We start from the raw sequence: 17,883 nt of genomic DNA on the forward strand, positions 1-17,883 counted from the left end.
GTCAGTCCAATTAAAGAAAATAGGATCAGTCAGGCAATCTTTTGGCTTCTGTAGTATCTAACAAGTTATAATCCTTAGCTTCCCTGCCAGCAAATTCCTTATCAAGCAAAGATATCCTAAAACACAGGGCTAATAAAACCTATACAAGATGTTAATATAAGTGGGCTGTTTTAAGTAGATAAATGTACCAAAAAAAAAAAAATTTCTAAAAGACTTCCACATAGTGAAACCTATCATAGCACAGGAAGACAAAGCACACATGAGGTTTAGCATCTCACAACAAACATAAAATTTCAACCTGAAACATATAGTTTATACAAATAGCTCTTTAATGAGTGAAACCAAACATTTTTTAATTCATCTGCAGCTCTTTCAAGATTATCTGGGCACACATTGCAGTTTTTCTCCTGCCATTTTCATGCAAGAAATAGTGAAGTTCAAGCAGTTTGACTAAGATTCTTAATTTCACATTGGGCTGAGAGACAGAATTCAAGAGGCAACATAGAGAAATATTCTGGAGAGCTGAATCACAACTGAAGGTCTGTATTGGCAGGGCTTCAGCGAACAAAGATATTCATGGACACATCTATGTCTTTATTGTATCAGCATAGCTACACAGAAGTCTGTTTCACCTGTGCATGTAGCAGGACACATGGATAGAAGTTGTTCTACGCCTTCAGGTGAGAAATTGAAGTCACAGGGTCTCATGCAATTCAGGTTGGAAGGAAGCTCAGGAAGCTGGTCAGCCTTACTGTTTGTCTTATGGTGGTAGCCTTTGCTTGCCTTGGTGTTTATGTCCATCTTTGGGCTCAGCTGTGTCTCTGTGTTTATGTCCACAGCATCAATTCATCTGCCTGAGAGTCGGATGCTGCTCACATTTGACAAAGCACTGCAAGAAAATCCCCCCAGTTGGTTTTGTAGTTTTAAGCAGTAAGGGGCACAAATTTCAGGAGGATGGGGCTGCCCCTAAAACAAGTTGGGAATTTTTGAAGGGTTTCAGCAGAGGTGCAGAGGGATAGTTCCACCCTGCACTGTGGAGTGGAAGAAGAGGGAAGGAAGTGGGAGAACAGCTGCAGCAGCTGGAGTTGCCAGGATAGCTTGCCTAGCAACCCCCTTCTTAGGCAAGGGTATCTAATTCAGAAGCAACAGCAACATCAGAAGCAGCCCTGACACTTGGTGAGCTGGGTGCACATTAGGGAGCATGGGAGCTGTCAAATCACCAGCTGTAGAGCTCCGAAGCCTCCTCAGTTTTTTGGTAGGTCTACCTAGATCTGCTTACCAGAACTTATTCCTCTGATCTGTGTGTTCAGAAAGAACTGTATATGGCTTATTAGAGTGAAACAGCTATTTATGCTAGTGATTTTTATTTTAGTAATGTAGAAACCAAGAGTAATGGAAGATATATTGGAAAAATAAGTTGTACCATTCTGTCTTATTCTATTCACATTTTGTTGTGATAAGCAATTGCACAATACAGTAGATGATTATGCTTTAATTATATGTAGAAAAACAATAGCAGATTGCATGAGTAGAAACTATTATCTTTTACTAGAAATAGAATAAGCCCAGAGTGCATTATCATAGACTATTCTGATTTGTTAGTATACACCCTAAAGTGTATTTTTTAATACATGACTAATATAATCTGTTATATATACATATATAATGTATCTTTTATTACTGTTACAATTCAATTTCTAGGCTATTATGATGCTGTATTCTACCTATAATACGTTTATGCAATTCTTATTTTATATGTCATTGTGCATATTAACATTTATATGGCTAAAATTTGTATTGTGTTATTAAAAGTATAACAAAAATTACTCCTTCATAGATTTTAGGTATGAAAGATTAAAAGAAACGGAGCAGTTTGGAATGGGGGGAGTGCCATTCTAAAAGCAAACAAAAAAACCTTTGTTAAATAAACTGTCTTTCTGCATATAGTCCTTGAACCATCTGCTCTTTGTAAAGAACCATTTTGGGAGAGAAAGGTTAGTTAAGTCTACTAACTGTTTCATGCCAGTTTCTGGACAAATCAAAATAATGTACTGGTTGTGTTTGTATGGAATTTTTTTTTCTTTTTCCCTCCAGAAGTTGGAGACCTCAAAATATGCCAGCCTATGTTTCTGCATTTTGTTTGGTTTCTGTAGAAGAATTATAAACTTAGGAGATGGAATCCATCCTTTCCTTCTTCTTATCCTGCCTTTTTTTGACTCTTTTTTTTTTCTTTTTTCCTGGCAGGTGGTATTAGTGGAAGGGTGGCATGATTTAGATAACAAAGACTATGACTGTTGGCCCCTGGAAAAGCCAGATGAGTATAACATGCTGGACTGCGGAGGTGAGTGAGTCATAAAGGCGACTTCGTATCTTACTTGGGGAATGGCTGAAACCCCAAAATTGAAGTATTCATAACAATAGCTTACTCATGATGGATGTAATCCATGATGAAATACATCTAAATCAGTGACAACCTCTCTTCCTAGAGAAATAAGGGAGAGAAAACACCTAAAGATACTTCAGAGTAATTATTTGTCCAGTATACCTTTGTTCTAACAGAAAAGTAATAACAACAGCTGTATCCATTTGCCCAGAGAGAAACTGAAAACATTTTCTTTCTCATTAGAAAATCAACTGAAACTTAATCCAAATGAAGCATGGAGGCAGCGCAGCATTGTAGCAAATCTACTTGCTGAAACTTAGAAGTGTAATTTCAAAAGCGTACTGAGCTTAATCAGTAAGCCAGCAAGCAAAATCACCGATTCTACATCACGCTTTTCCACCTGGCACAAAAGTCTTCCATGACTACCTAAAAAAACCCTGAGACCTTTAATAAAGTACTCCTGTCAGTTTCCAAAATTAATTTACATGATGAGATAGGAACAAAAAAAAAAAAAAAAAAAAAAGAACCCCCCCCCCCCCCCAAAAAAAAAAACCAACAAAAAAGTTGGTAATTTATTGAGATGAAAAACTACTTTAGGAGCAACTGATATGTGTAAAACTCAATTTAAATATATAAATATAAATAAAAAAGTTTCTTATACTCTAGGGGTTATAAAGTAGTAGAACAGGCATCTCAGAAAGGTTGTGGCTTGTCCATTCTTGGAGATTTTTAAAACCTGACTAGACAAATGCTAGAGAAACATCCTTGACATGACCCTGCCTTGAGCAACACGGGCTCGGACCAAATGATTTCTGTGGGTGCCTTCCAAATTCAACTCTTCGTGATTTTGTGACTCTGTAACAAATAAATAACTGATGTAAAGGAACACTTTGTTTATATTGTAAAAGGTAGGACCAGAGACATGCATTCAATAGGGTTTTTAGAAAAAGAACCAAGAGCACCTCAGAAGGTGGTTCTAATAAAACACTTCAGGAAATATACTGCTGTGTCACGCTCTTAGCTCAGTGTTACCGTTAAACATTCTTCAATTAATTCTCTTGGAACAGTGAAGTTTCAACTAAGACTTTTATTCCTGTATGAATTTACTATTGGTTTAACACTGAAACAGCTATTTATCACTACAGATGGCTTGCTTAAAGCTATTTTTACTAAGTACAAGGAAAATTAATGTGAGTAGATTGCTTAATTAATGTATACCCATTACAATCAGTTTTAGAATGGACTTCAAACTCTATCCTCCCTTTCTTTGTAGGTTTTCTTTGCCATTTTCTGGGCATTGCAAGAAACAAAGCAAAACACATATACTGTAGCCTCATTGCTGTGGAATTAACAAAAGATTTTCAAAGCTTCTATATGTGGGAGTAGCTGTCATTGAAAGAAGAGTTTGGTTTACCTTTCTGAGACCTTTATAAGGCAGTAGAAAATAATTTAACTGAAATTTGTGCTGACCTTTTGTCTTCATTCTCATATATTCTTTGAAGCTCAACTCTCTTACCTTTTAGTAGAAATCACACTAGCATTTTTTTTTAATCTTTGTATTATAGTTTTCACATAATGTTAGCAATTAAAATGGGTTTTTACTTTTCAAGGGAGATTATCAAGGGAAATCGAGGTTATTTTACAAATTGCCTAGTTAAATCTGATAGTAAATTAGGGGGAAAATAGTGGTTTCAGTACTGTGCAAGCAAAGAATGTACTTTTTAAAACAAGTATGAGTAACAAAAGAGGTCATAACCGAACAACAAGAACAAAAATGAGATGTCTTGTAAGGCAGGTTTACCAGTCCTCTGCAGAAGGAATTTAATACTTCCTGACAAACTGAGTTACACAGTTTCGTTATGTAAGTAATTTGATGTAGTGCAAATTAAAACCTTTATCCAACAATAGACAAAAAGGTAGGTGAGTGCACTGGGAAGATTTTGATGGTGTTAAGTTTATGGATTTAAGACTTTTCCCAACTTTTATCTTTCTTCATTCTTAGGCACAGAGGACAAGAGACATGATGGGGGTAAATCATCTTTCCCAGTTTAAATTGTGAAAATGGAAAATAACAGATGTTTGATATACTCCTTCCACTGTCCTCTGTTCTAGATGCCATATGATTCCATCATGTGATAATGTATTCTTAAATATGTAATTATTAGTATTTATGTTTCATGAATTTAAGGGTTTTGACTGAATTTTGTGTGTGATAGAGTTGTCTGTTCTCTTCCACAATAAGGTGTGTCTCAGTGGAAGCAGCCAAGAATTAAGGGCAATATTGCCTGATCAAAAGAGGAAAGCAAATATACCAGAACAAACATCAATGCTATAAAATGGAAGCAAAGTTAGTTTACACAAGATGAACAGATTTTTTTGTTGCATTTATCCAACTGCTTGGTCTGAGTGTCAGAACTCTTCAAATAATGTGCATTTGTATTTACCAATACAGCCATTAAAATAAATGACTCTATTTGGCTCATAAAAAGTAATTGGAGAATACTGAGAGGGTTACTCAGAGGGTTGTGAAGCACTGGAACAGGCCACCCAGAGAAGCTGAGGATGCCCCATCTCTGAAAATGTTCAAGGCCAGGTTTGATGGGGCTTTGAGCAACCTGGTCTACTGGAAGTTGTCCCAGCCCATGGCAGGGGAGGAGGGACTAAGTGGTTTCAAGTGGTTAAGGTGCCTTCCAATCCAAACCACTCTGTGATCCTATGAGTAGATGAAAATCACTACAGAGAAAGTTTTATATTTATATGTATCTGTTAGGTAAAAAACTGTAACAAATATTCTGACCCATGATTGCACTTTTCTAGGACTGGAGATGACATGGGTTCATAGGCCTCCAGAAAAGGCTGTGAGTGGGGAGTCCTTCAATGTCACCTATGCCGTCTTTGCTTCAGACAGTTTTTATCAATATGCTGTGCAAAATGGAATCCTTTCCCACAGGTATTACTTATTATAAAAATGCTATAATGATCATGAGTATATGAGGATTTTGTGTATATATATTCAGTGATATAATTGGAGCAGACACTCTGGAGCTCTTCATTAATTCCTTCCATGTTCTGAGATCTCTCATAGCTCTATTTGTCCTGCTATTTTTCTCTTTGCTCTCAGACTAGCCATTATGGCATGTTTGCCTGCTAGGTCAGAGACAGGGCACATCACTACTGTCACAGTGCAACTTCTTGCCTTCTCTACACATTGAATTTATGAAGTTGAAGTTTCATCATGAGTCACAGGCTCTCTGTATCTTATACTCATTTTAATCATGATTCAAGTGCTCAACATGGATATGAAAAAGACCTGAATCCATTTAATTCAGTGGTCAACTGTGCTTGATTTCTGTGGGATTAAAATCACTCCAAAAGCTTATATGTCAGCTCACACACTGTGTTAGTGACGGTGGACATCAACAGTTAGAGAGTATGAAGGGGTGCAGCTCCAGATCTACAGATCTGGATCTATAAATCTGGGGGCAATATTTCATACTTTTGTCTGTAAATAGCAATTCTCCATTCTTATATAGGAACATCTGAGACAGAGGGTGGGACCCCACTTCCTGTACTGTTGTGTAAGAGATTTTTACAGAACATTTTTCTCTGCCTGAGAGTTCACATTGCAAAGTTCAATTTATAAGAGCTGTTATCCAGAGTTATTTTTTTTTTCATATTGAAAGATGGTCCATAATCTATTTGCAACCGCAAAAAATTGATTTTTTTAAAATTTTGGTCATCTATGTACTATGTTTAAAAACTACTTAAAATTTGTTTATCACATCTTCTGAAATGTATGGTTGCTGTTAGTTCTGGGAACTTAACCATGAAGCAGGTTTGACTGCTTGGCATGAATCTGATTTTTCTAGTGTTCCCTGGGAGACCCACTCCCTCAAATCAGTAAGGAACTTGGAAAAGTCTCCTTTTTGTGTACTTATACACACCTTGAACATAGAGACAGATGGCAAATATTTTATAAAAAGAGAGACAAATCTATGCTTCAGTTTTCAAAGGGCTTAAATTTGCATCTCATTTTGTCTAGGTTATCTGGTTGACACTACAGGTTACAGTGGCTGACCCAAATATACCTGAGGTTGGCAAGTCAGTGTATGGGCATCAGTTTAATTGGATAAAACCATGATGAAATTATTGAATAAAAAATACACAATACTGGATAAATTTTGAAAAGGAAAGAAAAGTACATGATGGAATTAGACACTAAATTAATTAAGTATTTTTCTTAACTTAAAACTTCCAGTATGAACTCAAAGGCTAATAAATTTTAATATTTTATCTGTTTAGGTGTTTTGGAGGTTGACATATTTGCTTATGTCATATTTCAAATATGCCTATGCCCTCGTAAATCTGGCCATGAGTACAATCAATGTTAACCTAATCCTTTGTCATTTTGTTTATTTATCATAATAAACACAGTCTTCTCATAATAAACAAAGCCTACTGTTTTATACCTAATCATTATTGGCTAATTCTTTCATTAAGAACAAACAAAAAAATAAATCCTGTGTTCTGAAATTGTTTTCTAAAGATCCAACACGAGTGCATAACATTTCAGCTGAATTGCAATTATTCTGGCTGTATCTGAGTAAATCATGTTTGCAGAAAACAATTTATCTTACAGCCAAATTTATTAGGGTGATAACCACTGAAAGTGTAACTGAGGAAACAGTGTTGCATCACACATTTCGAGTGAATACATTCATCTTTCAGGAATAAGTTTTCATAATTGTTTTGCAGCACAGTCTGTTTCGAAAGTCTCCTCTAAAGTTGTTGTTTGGGAAATTGTATCTGGTGTATAAGACCATTATACTTATTTTCCTCAGCAATTTAGATTGTGGAGTGAAGACTGGAGCTAAATGGTCTGTATGAATTTCATGCATAGATGAAAGTTTCTGATGGAAAACTTTGAGACTGGAAGTAGTCAGGGACACATATATCTGAGAGTGGAAGTAGAATAATAGTGTCTTTGCCTGTGCCAGATGAAGAAGTGCAAAGTAATCCCACCTGGTCATGAAGTCAGGTTGGAAAGAGTAGTGGAGGTTGGTCCCTGCTTGCAGCACAGTATCTGCTAGAAGTCCCTAGTGCATGGCAGTCAGCAGAGGTCGAGTTGACAACAATTTCTAGTGCTCCAGGAGCATTTCAACTAGAAGACAAAAAAAAAGAAATGGTTCAACAGTGTTTATTTCACTGCATATGTTTTTGCTGCTAATTTGTCTGTGCAAGATAAAGAGCAAGCTCTCATGTGTTTGTTGCAATTTTTGTGAATGATGAATGGATGTAAAAGTTTTTCTCTCTCTCCTGCTTGGTTAGCAATGCTACTGCTGCAAAGGAATTCTGTGAAGAGCATGACTGTCCTGCCAGATGGAAAGACGCAAATGGGGACAACTGCTGTGTCTACCATGCCAACATTCATTCCTGTCCTTTGGCCTTCATGGTTAGTGGGATGGTGCAGCATCATGTGCTCTGTTCTTGCTGCTGGCTGAGACATCGTTGTAATAAGCAGGTTCAAGTTCGTGAAGTATTTCTGTGATTACAATTAGACCAAATTTATATAGTTTGCTATATATTCACAAATTATGGTTCACTAAAACCACTGTGGCAATGTCTGTCAGTTTTGGAATTTTTTTTTCACTGGATGCTGAGGCTGCAAGGCAGTATTCAGAATCTCCATTAGTGGGACCAGTTTCATCTGTCTGAGTTTACCTGACTTGGACTACTATGCAACCAAGAGAGAAAGAAAGACAGATCACTGCATTCTAAAACCAGCAGGGAAAATTTTCAGTTAGATGTATTCCAGTCTTTTTGTTTTACAGAGTGAGTGTGATTAATTTGCTTGGATTACTGGAGTTGGAGAGGGTGAGTATTACTGGCTGTGACCTGTAGAACTGAAGCCTATTTACCTGTCAGGAATGATTTTACTTCATTGTATCAGAGCAAAAAAAAAAAAAAAGAATCTCAATACAAGATAACGAAATTTGTTCATGCAGTGAAGGCAAGATCCATTCTTAGCCTGTCTTCTTGGCTGTCCCTCTTTGAATAACTATTTAAAGTTCTGATCTAAAAATACAGTTTGGAACACTTTTTTTTTTTTTTTTTTTTTTTGTCTGTGAGGTAAGCCTTACCCTGCATAAGAACTTTCATGCAGCTGCCCAGTTTTTCTAGTTAATCTTCCTTCTGGAAATGTGACACATTCTTCATGATCAAAGGTGGTGTAATAGGAAGCCTAGCCTACACATCTTGCAGCTGTTTCATATACCAATCTGTGTGAAGGTCTAATGACTCCACAACAGCTCTGGTTTGCACCTTAGCAATCTATTCTTGTGGACTTGTTTTATTAATGATTCCTCAAAAGCCTTAGCTGGCACCAGGATTTTGGTTTAAAAGAGGAATCCCTGCTGGAAGCATCACATCAAAATTTTTGTCTAGAATCATAGTAAAAAACTTGAACATCCCACTGCTTTGGTAACCTCTCTATTATTTCTATTTTCACAATTCGTTCTGCTTGAAATTATGGTGTGGAAATGGCAAAAGCATATTCACCAACATGCATCATCTGGTTTCTTCATAGTACTCTAAATGTTAGAGTTTCTGCCTAAAGGAACTCTGAGATATTTGACTGTTGCAGAGTTGACTATCACTGCATAAGATTGAATATACACTTCAAAGTAAGTTTTTCCATTGTTTGAGAGGAGTTTGGGTTTTCATTGCTTTATTTTTTCAGTGTCATGTGTTCTCAAACATTTTATTTTGGTTAATGTGCTCCATTTCTTTTGACTTGGTCTATTACTTACAGTCCTTCAAAAGAAATGTCAGAAGAATTATCTGGAATTAGGAGACACGCTTAATCCTTTCAAGTAAACAAAACAGCCAAAATTAATCCTTCATGTTTGCAGTTGTAGGAGGTTTACATCTTAATAACTTTATTGAGAAGTGCTCTGCAAACAGACTCTGAAGCAATGCCTCCCTTCCAGAGGGAAAAGAAAAAAACAAAGAAAAAAAGAAAGAAAAAAGCTGCTGTATCAAAAGTGACACTTCAGTAAAACCTCTTGAGAAAAATATTAAAAATGGAATACAAATCTGGTTCTGATTCTAGCACAGGAAATCAAAAAAAGTGAACCAGCTTCATAAGAACACTCATTCTTTGAGTACACTACTGAGGCTCATATTTTAAGAAATAACAATATATGTGAGATCTTAACTGAATATAGGAGCAATTGCTTCTCTGTTATTTTGTCAACGAGCAGTGTTTCTTATATTTTGGCAATTTGATAGTTTTGGTTATAAAATAGAACTTTATTTGCTGTTAGAGAACATAAGTAATTTTGAGAAAGAAAGAGAGGGGGTGCTAGGACTTTCATTGTGTTTTGGTATACTGACATAACCAATATGTCTACTAAAGGCTAAAGGAGGAATATGTGGTCCATGGATCCCAGATGATGGTCAGATATTTACTCACACTTTGTCTACTGCTGGCAAAATGAGCCAAAGGAACTGGACTGCCAAGGTAAAGTATATTTATTACATATAGGATTTTACCTCATTTGCTCTTTTTGGAGCTTACTTGCTAGTAATTTAATGCAGTTCATGACCATGCTCCCCATTTCATTTATATGTATGTGTTATTATCTCTGCTATGCATATAGCTGAGCTGACTATCAATTCCCAACTGACTTGACTTGGAAGTCAAGTAAGGTACCTTTACAGCTTAGGTAGTTAGTGGAGGGAGTGGAGATGACAGGAAAATGAATAGCATAATCTGTCCATTTGAGGCCCACACTAAGAATACATCTCACTACTGACTGGATATGAACCTGTGATGCAAGTTCATATGACCATAAGGGAGCTTCAACCTGAAAGAAATGGCAGGAAGGCATACACAGCTGAATGCACAGGGCTGATAGCCCAGCCTGGTGAGAAGAAGACACATCAGGAAGGGAATAAACCAGTCTTTCTCTCTAGAGCTGTCTCTCCTGATTTTGAAAGAAATGCACAAATTCTTTTGAAGGATACCACAGTCAGTCAGTTCTTTTTATAAAAGCCTACTGTATGCAAGTGAAGTTTTGATGCTTGGTGATTTGTTCACTTGTTTCACAGGTTGTTTTAGTTCATGTGGGTGTGACTTCTCTCATTGCACACATCAGAGTTGGGAGAATCCAAGCTGCTCTGGAAGCAAAAACCACAGTCCTTCCTGCAGTAGGTATGATATAAAATGAAAATGTGAGCTAACTTCTTATTGACTACAACTCTCAATGCTATTATCATTCATGCATAGTTACCAAGAGCAAAAGCAAATTCTTACCCCAGCCTTTGAAAATACACAAATGTCTTCCTGAAATTCTTCTTCACATAACACTGAAGTCTGAAAAAGTGTTTGAGCTTCTAATAGTTGTATTAATCTAGAACAGTAGAAAGTCATTCTTGTCAAATAAGTACTCAAATACGGCCAATGGCTTCAGGTACTACAAGGCTTGTCTTCAGTTCATGGGAATCTGAGAATATTCCTCCAGCTAGTGTTCTGAGAATCCAGACACTTTTCCCCTGAAGGGGAGCAGACTAGTCTTAAACATATTGGAAAGGTAGAAATCCATATTGGTTCCCTTGTTCACATTAAAAATTGCTCCCAAGGGCATCAGTCTTCCATTCTCTTTAGTATACCTGTATGGAGGGAAGCAGAAATGACTGTAACAATTATCTTAGTGATGTCAAATTTTAAAAGTGGGCTTCTTTAATAAATTAAACACACAACCTGAAAAGTTATTGGCTAAAACAAAAGTGTCATCACAATTCTCTTGATATCTACTCTTCTGGAAATGTGAGAATATATTTTGCAATGTTATGGGAAAAAAACACAAAGCAACTACAGTGTGAATAGTAGTATTTATCTACAGAATTTTCTACTCATTTCAAAACAACTGCAGCTGAATTTTCCAGGAAACTTACAATATATCAGAGAAGAAATTTTTAAAAATGCAGCTCTACCCCTGAGACAGAAAGTGACTTCTGTTATTATCTTGGTATTATACTGGAATTAGTGAGGTTGAAACAGAATTATTACTGAGCAGTAGAATTTTTTTTTTCGTTGTTTATTTAATTTTTAAAAAATTACATAATGACAGAATAATACCTTCAGCTCACCTCTCAAGTCTGAAGTACAGCATGATATTAGTTTAATCACAGAGGTAAAATTGAAAGACCATTCAAAACATGGTAGAGGGACTTTTGTTATTTAAGACTTTTGTTTTAAATTACATCTAATATTGCTGATAATTTATGTAAGACCTTGGAGTAAGTAAAGGAAATAATTGAAATGTGGGTTGCAAGATTTTTTTCTGCAGTTCCCAGTGTCTTTTGCTGCTGCTGAGGAAGAGTCCCTGGCTTCCTAGAATCACAAGTGCTGGATTAAATACAAAGAATTCAAAAGAAAATGTTGGCCTTGAAGAACTTTGAGTTTCAGAAAAAAAAGTGTAGATAATGAGAAACACAGTAGTGATGAGGTGATTTATACACAAAACATGTCAAAGGCTCACAGGTAATTCACATTTACCTTGACGAAAGAGAACCTGTATTACTTCAGAAATTCAGATTGTTCTTTCAGTTGCTGGGATGATGCCTCTGAATTCTTCAAAATTTATTTTTTCTGGGACTCTGAGGTATCCCAGGTCAAGAACCACATGTTTAAATCTGAAGACAATCTTGTGGATGGATGAAACTGCCTTAAAATGTTTTGTTTTCTAATCAGTCTGTGGAGATGGCTTTTGTGAGGAAGAGGAAGGCTGCTCTATCTGTCCAGCAGACTGTGGGGAATGCCCTCTTTCTGTTGATGTTAGAATAGCAATTGCCTTACCAATATGTTTAGTCTGCACTGGCTTCATTTTGACAATCATGGTAAGTACTTGTTCTCTACTCTTTTAGTTCCTTTTTCTTCCATGAGTTTATTAGACAGAGTGGAGCTCACTCTATGTAGGGGGAGAGATTTTCTTCAGCCTCCAGCATCTGTGTGCTATGGAAAAAAGCAGAAAGAAGGGAAATTACTTGTAAAGCTTCCTTATGCGGGAAGTCACATTGTACTAGGAATTTTCATCCTGTAAGAGAGAAGACTGAGGTGGAATCTAACGGGAGAGTGGGTAGATTATGGTAAAGGAAAAAAAATTTTTTCCACTACATGGGGAGTAGGGGATACCAACAAAGTAAGAGTACTTTTCACTTACAGTAGAACTCTGTTATGAAATTAACAGCTTCAAAACCTTATAGAAGCCAGACTTATAAAAGATTTCAAAAACAAATTAGGTAAATTCATTAAGGAACTAGCTCCACATGAGGCCATTAAATATCAGAGTCCAAATAGAACTTTAAAAGCAAAACATTCAAGTTGGGATATTCTCAAAAGAATTGTGGGGAGAGGATAATTTTTTTTTCCTGTTTTGGTCACTTGATTTTTTTAATAGGTTTGTTTCCTTAGTGTAACAAACAGCTTCGTTCCTTTCAAAGTGATTAATTTCATATAAGATTAATCAATTATTATAGCAAACTCTTGAAGGAAAAACAAAAAGGGAATGAGGAGAGAGGAGTGTATCAATATTAGAGAAGTAGTTTTGGGAGTCTTTGAATGAAAATGCCTGTATAAAGAGAGAATGATATTATGGCTTATTACTTAAGATGCTTATTACTTAAGTGCTTCTGGGAAAGAGTATCTACATTCCTTATGTGTCTGCGTCTTGAAAAAAATGCATTTTTGAGTTGCATGACAGAGGTTTATCAGGTGAATATGGCAGCTGTAGAATTATTGTATTAACTATGTTCATAAAGGGTAATTTATTTAGCCCTTGGCCTATATATCCTGTAAAACTATAGGCTCCTGCTTCCTCAGGGATTCCTTCTCTGTCCATCTTATGCTGCAGTTGCAGTGAGCATCTGAGGTAGGCAGCTGCACAGATAGAGAATGAGTAGGAGAAAGCTGATGGCCCACAAATTGAGGTTCTAAAGGAGGCCTGAATCACATTTGTTTGTTTGTTATTGTGTGACTTTGTGAGTTAGGAACAGAAGCACTGTTGAAAGCTATTTGAGCATTCCTCAATGGAATCCTCAAGGAAGTTGTGACAATGAGTTTATAGGAAGTGTCCAGTAAAACCACATGATCTGATAGAAATAAGCAACTGGACAGATGAGAAGTTCAGACAGTTTTAGGTGACTGGCTTTTTAGAAAGAGCAACGGAGATTCTTGGCCTTGCATATGTTTATTTAAAGATCTTGTAGCAAAAATCTATTATTTCTGCTGTTTTTTCTGTATGTTTGGAGTTGTTTGTTTTCCTTCTTTCATTTCTGTAGACATATTCCTGCTATATTCTTCAAAAGTGGCATCATGGGAGTTTAAAGTTTTAATGATTTTACTGTAATAAGATAGGAGAGATTATTTTATCTAATTCAGGAATTGATATAATGTAAAAGGAACCATCTGGGAAACTAATGCCTTCTTTAATGCTTCAAGTAGCAGAAAGGATTCCTTTGATATCAGTGTCAAAGGAAGCAAGCCTAGTATTCACTTCTTGCTAAAATGTCTTTGTACAGTCACACCTTTGCAAGATAAAATGTAGGTTTCTTTCCTCAGAAGCCTTTTGAAATAAATGGGATGACTTAATTTTGATTCAGTGAGCTCTATATTTGTCACAATTTCAACTAGTATACCAACACAATCTCCACAACCTGTTCCTTGTTCATTATCTGGACTTTTATTACCTGTTTCAATGAATCCATCAGTCCTAATATTAAATTTTGAACTATAGAAAATGGTATAATGATGATAAAATGCTGCTTTGATTTGACATTTTGGCATTGACTGCAGTTGCATAATTTAATCTGTTGCTCATCTGAAAGCATGTACTTACACTTTGTAAATGTTAGCTTTGTATGTCAGTTCTACCAAAAATCAGCTGTTAGCTCAATGCCTTTAACAAAGTAGCCACAGAATCCCTACCTAATATTCTTTTTGATAGAGTATTTGACATAATATGGCCTAATTAGTAGGTCATGGGCTAATTCTGCTCCAAGATATAAGATGCATTGCTCCTTATCTCAGGACTGGGATGAAGTTCTTGTCATGTACCTGTATAACATAGGGCACTTCCATGAGATGAGATGATGTAAATCCCTCATCTGATGTCCAGGCTGAAATGTAAATGCACACAGGTTTAAAATAATGGAGAGCTTGTAGACAGTGCAAAATATTACATGTAATTAGTTCTGGAACATAGCCTGTACAATTTTTAATATGTTTATTAGATGCTGTTTTCATCCAGGCCTGTTATTAATACTTTTGGTTCTAATGTTACTTTAAGACATATGCTGAATGTTTACACTTCAGATTTAGTTTGTATACTTTTAAATGTTCATATTTTATAAAAATAACCTCCGAGTCAATTTCTTCAAAGAGAGGAGGGCTACATTAGGAATGATTTTTTTTTTTACTCTTGTAGTGGTTTCAATATCAGAAACAAAAGATGTTTTGGGATGAAAGCTGGATTATAGACTTCACCTGCATCAAACAAGGTTAGCAGCTTGTAATTTTAATACTGTGATCAGTTTACTCATTAATTTTGAGAAATAATCTCAATTATATTGTTCCTATTTTAAGGATCTTGCAAAAAGTGAAGCTGTTTTTGAAAGACATATCCAATATTTCATCCCTGTAATCTCTGTGAGCTGCTCACTCATATTTTTGTTTATCAAACAGTTTGATGACAAAGTTATTTAAAATAGTTTCTTTCTTTTTACTTATGTTGATTTGTTAATCAAAGATGACAAGCCTACCCCATAATAAACAGATAAGCTCTGGAGTTGGATGAAACAAATTACAGTTGCTTCAGTGGAGATACCTTTCTGTATAATTGATCTCACTAAGTTGTGCTGGAATTGCACAAATACATTGAGGGATATAGTACTATCTTAATTTCCCTCAGTGTATTCTGTCTGTGGCAGACTTGCTACAAAAAGTAATTAATTTTGGCCAGAGGTATGGAGCACTCTTTTTCTATTTTATCTTCTGGTAAAAAATATTATTTAATTTGTTCTAATTAAACAGGTTAAGAATAAATACAGGTGTATGCTTTATTACGCTGTACTTAAGATACATATAGATTATTTATTTTGCTGTTCCTTTTTTTAGCATTCAGAAGGAAAACAATGCCTATATCCTCAGAAAGGGTAAATCTATAGAAGTCTGCTGTGCTGATTGTACACACACTCATTTTCTGTCTTTGGGAGAAATTGCTCAGCAGATGTCTGCTTTATCTGTGTTCTGTTGGGTTGCTGGTGTCAAGATGTTCTTGTGATAATATGTAGTAGAGATACTTTCAGCCTGAGACTTGAACATTAATTTCTGTATACTTTTGATAAGATATCCTTGTTGTTGTAAATAAGAGGTTTTGGCTTAGAAATTAATTTGATTACAGGAACCAGAATTAATTTCAATCCAGATTTTTGAAAACAGAAATGGAGAAAAGTGTTTTTCAATGCAGCAAAAAGTGACATGAGCAAAATTTTCAGCTGAAAGTAAATTAGAAAATGCCATAAGCACCACATATGAGGGAAAGCAATAGAAAGAGACTGAGGGAAATTAGAAGCATGATCAAAAAATAACAGATTAAAATTACTTTGAAAACTCCAAGATGAAAGATGTAAGTTTCTTGGAAAAAGGTCTGCAATGCAGCACTGCTGTTTCAGAGTATTGCTCTAAGAGTGATGATTAACAACTTAATGAGGACTTATAACATTATAAGGTCACAGACAGTATGTTTTCTCTGGATAGAGTTGTTCAGAGCTACCCACAGTAGCCTGAAATGCACAGATATCTAAATGAAAACACATCAGCAGTGCTGTACCCTGGGTATGTAGCACTCTGTATGAAAAAATAACCTTATTTTTTTAAGATAATTTTTTTTTGGTGTATTGGACTGTATATAGACATATAGATATATATGCAGTCTTATTCTCAAAACTATCTCAGGGATCTGTAATGCATTTCTGGGTGGAATGCTGTAGAAAGCTTCAAATGTCAATGCAATTTTGAACTGCATATGGATAATACTATGGTGTGGGAACATGGCAGTCCTGATTCAAGGTGAGATATTGAACTTCCTCAGCAAGATATTTCTACCAGGGAGAGTTGAGATGTCTCAGCAATTCTGAGCCTAATTGGCTAAATCTGGATTTTGATCGGAGATTATGGCATGACGTGTAACTCATTAAATTTGTTTTGAAGTCCATTTTTTTGCTGTGAGCTGGTCAACAGACATTAAAAAATGTACATTGAAAATCACTGGGATTTTTTTCCTCTTACTGTATTGTTGCTCTTCTCTGACTTCTCTTTGGTGTCAGAATCACTTCCCACATTCCTGTACTTTTCAGTCTTCTAGGAGCTCCAAATAGACTTGTTAAAGTATGGCACAGGGTTTACTCTCCTTCTCTGGGTTCTGTCCTCAGCTTCTGTGTAGCAGCAGGGGCTAACCATCTCAAGTGCAGAGAAATGAAAGTTGCATAAAATCCTGAGGATTAGTGAGAAGTATCTCTGGCAATGAATCCTCTTTGAAACATTTTTTACTTTTTATGCAGCAGTCCCATTCCAAGCAATAGCCTTCTCTCTTAAGTATTAACAAGAGGAGATGAGATGCAAAGATTTTGAAAATTCTCTGTATTTCTTTGTGTCTGGAGTCTCCATCTGTGCATAAATAGGAACCTTCATGTGCCTTTTCTCATCCCACGTCCCATTTAGATTGCATTATATGCACAGCAACAGGAAGCATGACGAGTGCTCCCCCAGCACTCAGTGACTCCAGTGTCAGTTGTGTTACTGCTCTGAGCTCCTGCACAGCAGCTGCCAACATGTCCAGGAGGAAATACTTCACCCAGACTGGGAGATAGTAAGTCAATATATTACTCATTTACTGAAGTTCGACTATATTAGTTTCACCTTCATTTCTGGTTCTTGCCACTTTCAATTGATAGGCAGCGAAAAACCATGAATTTATCTTGTCAGGCCAAATTGGGAAAGTTAAGATCATCATCTGACTTCTATACTGCATATTGGCTGTGGAGTATTTTAACATTCCAGGCTTCTGGCTTGGTTGTCATTTCTCCTTTTCTCTTAGGGTCTTGTTGAAAGGTTGTTGGTATATAAGATGTCCTGCATCTGTTAATGAATGGCCCCTGCTGTTCAAATGTATCTGTAACCAAGACTTTTATAAATTCCTTTTTTCTGAAATGCAGGCAGAGCAAACTAGGTTCTTTGCTCTAAAGAAGGGCATCATCTACAGTAGCACATTAGAAATCTCGTCCTTTAACCAGCTGACATGACTCAAGATTCAGAGCATTTCACCTCTGAATCAAATTACAAAGCTGCATATCATGTAACTATAAGGACAAATGTTACAGATATATCCTGCCATCCAAGAAGCAATTGAACACATGCAAAGCTGGAAGTGGTACTTATC

At 36.1% G+C, this 17,883-nt stretch overlaps 1 protein-coding gene across 1 annotated transcript in view; it reads left to right on the top strand.

Moving 5' to 3' along the window:
• Positions 1-1,201: 1,201 nt before the first annotated feature.
• The window catches only part of LOC118699662 (atrial natriuretic peptide receptor 2-like), a 37,287-nt gene continuing 20,605 nt past the window's right edge, over positions 1,202-17,883 (top strand). The window contains exons 1-9 of the mRNA XM_036403759.2: positions 1,202-1,255; positions 2,245-2,341; positions 5,201-5,333; positions 7,712-7,835; positions 9,801-9,905; positions 10,496-10,598; positions 12,141-12,286; positions 14,872-14,944; positions 17,166-17,313. Coding sequence (XP_036259652.1) covers positions 1,202-1,255; positions 2,245-2,341; positions 5,201-5,333; positions 7,712-7,835; positions 9,801-9,905; positions 10,496-10,598; positions 12,141-12,286; positions 14,872-14,944; positions 17,166-17,313 — 983 coding nt within the window. The remainder of the gene's footprint in view (positions 1,256-2,244; positions 2,342-5,200; positions 5,334-7,711; positions 7,836-9,800; positions 9,906-10,495; positions 10,599-12,140; positions 12,287-14,871; positions 14,945-17,165; positions 17,314-17,883) is intronic.

This window comes from Molothrus ater, chromosome Z (assembly GCF_012460135.2).
Source record: "Molothrus ater isolate BHLD 08-10-18 breed brown headed cowbird chromosome Z, BPBGC_Mater_1.1, whole genome shotgun sequence".
Taxonomy (NCBI): domain Eukaryota; kingdom Metazoa; phylum Chordata; class Aves; order Passeriformes; family Icteridae; genus Molothrus; species Molothrus ater.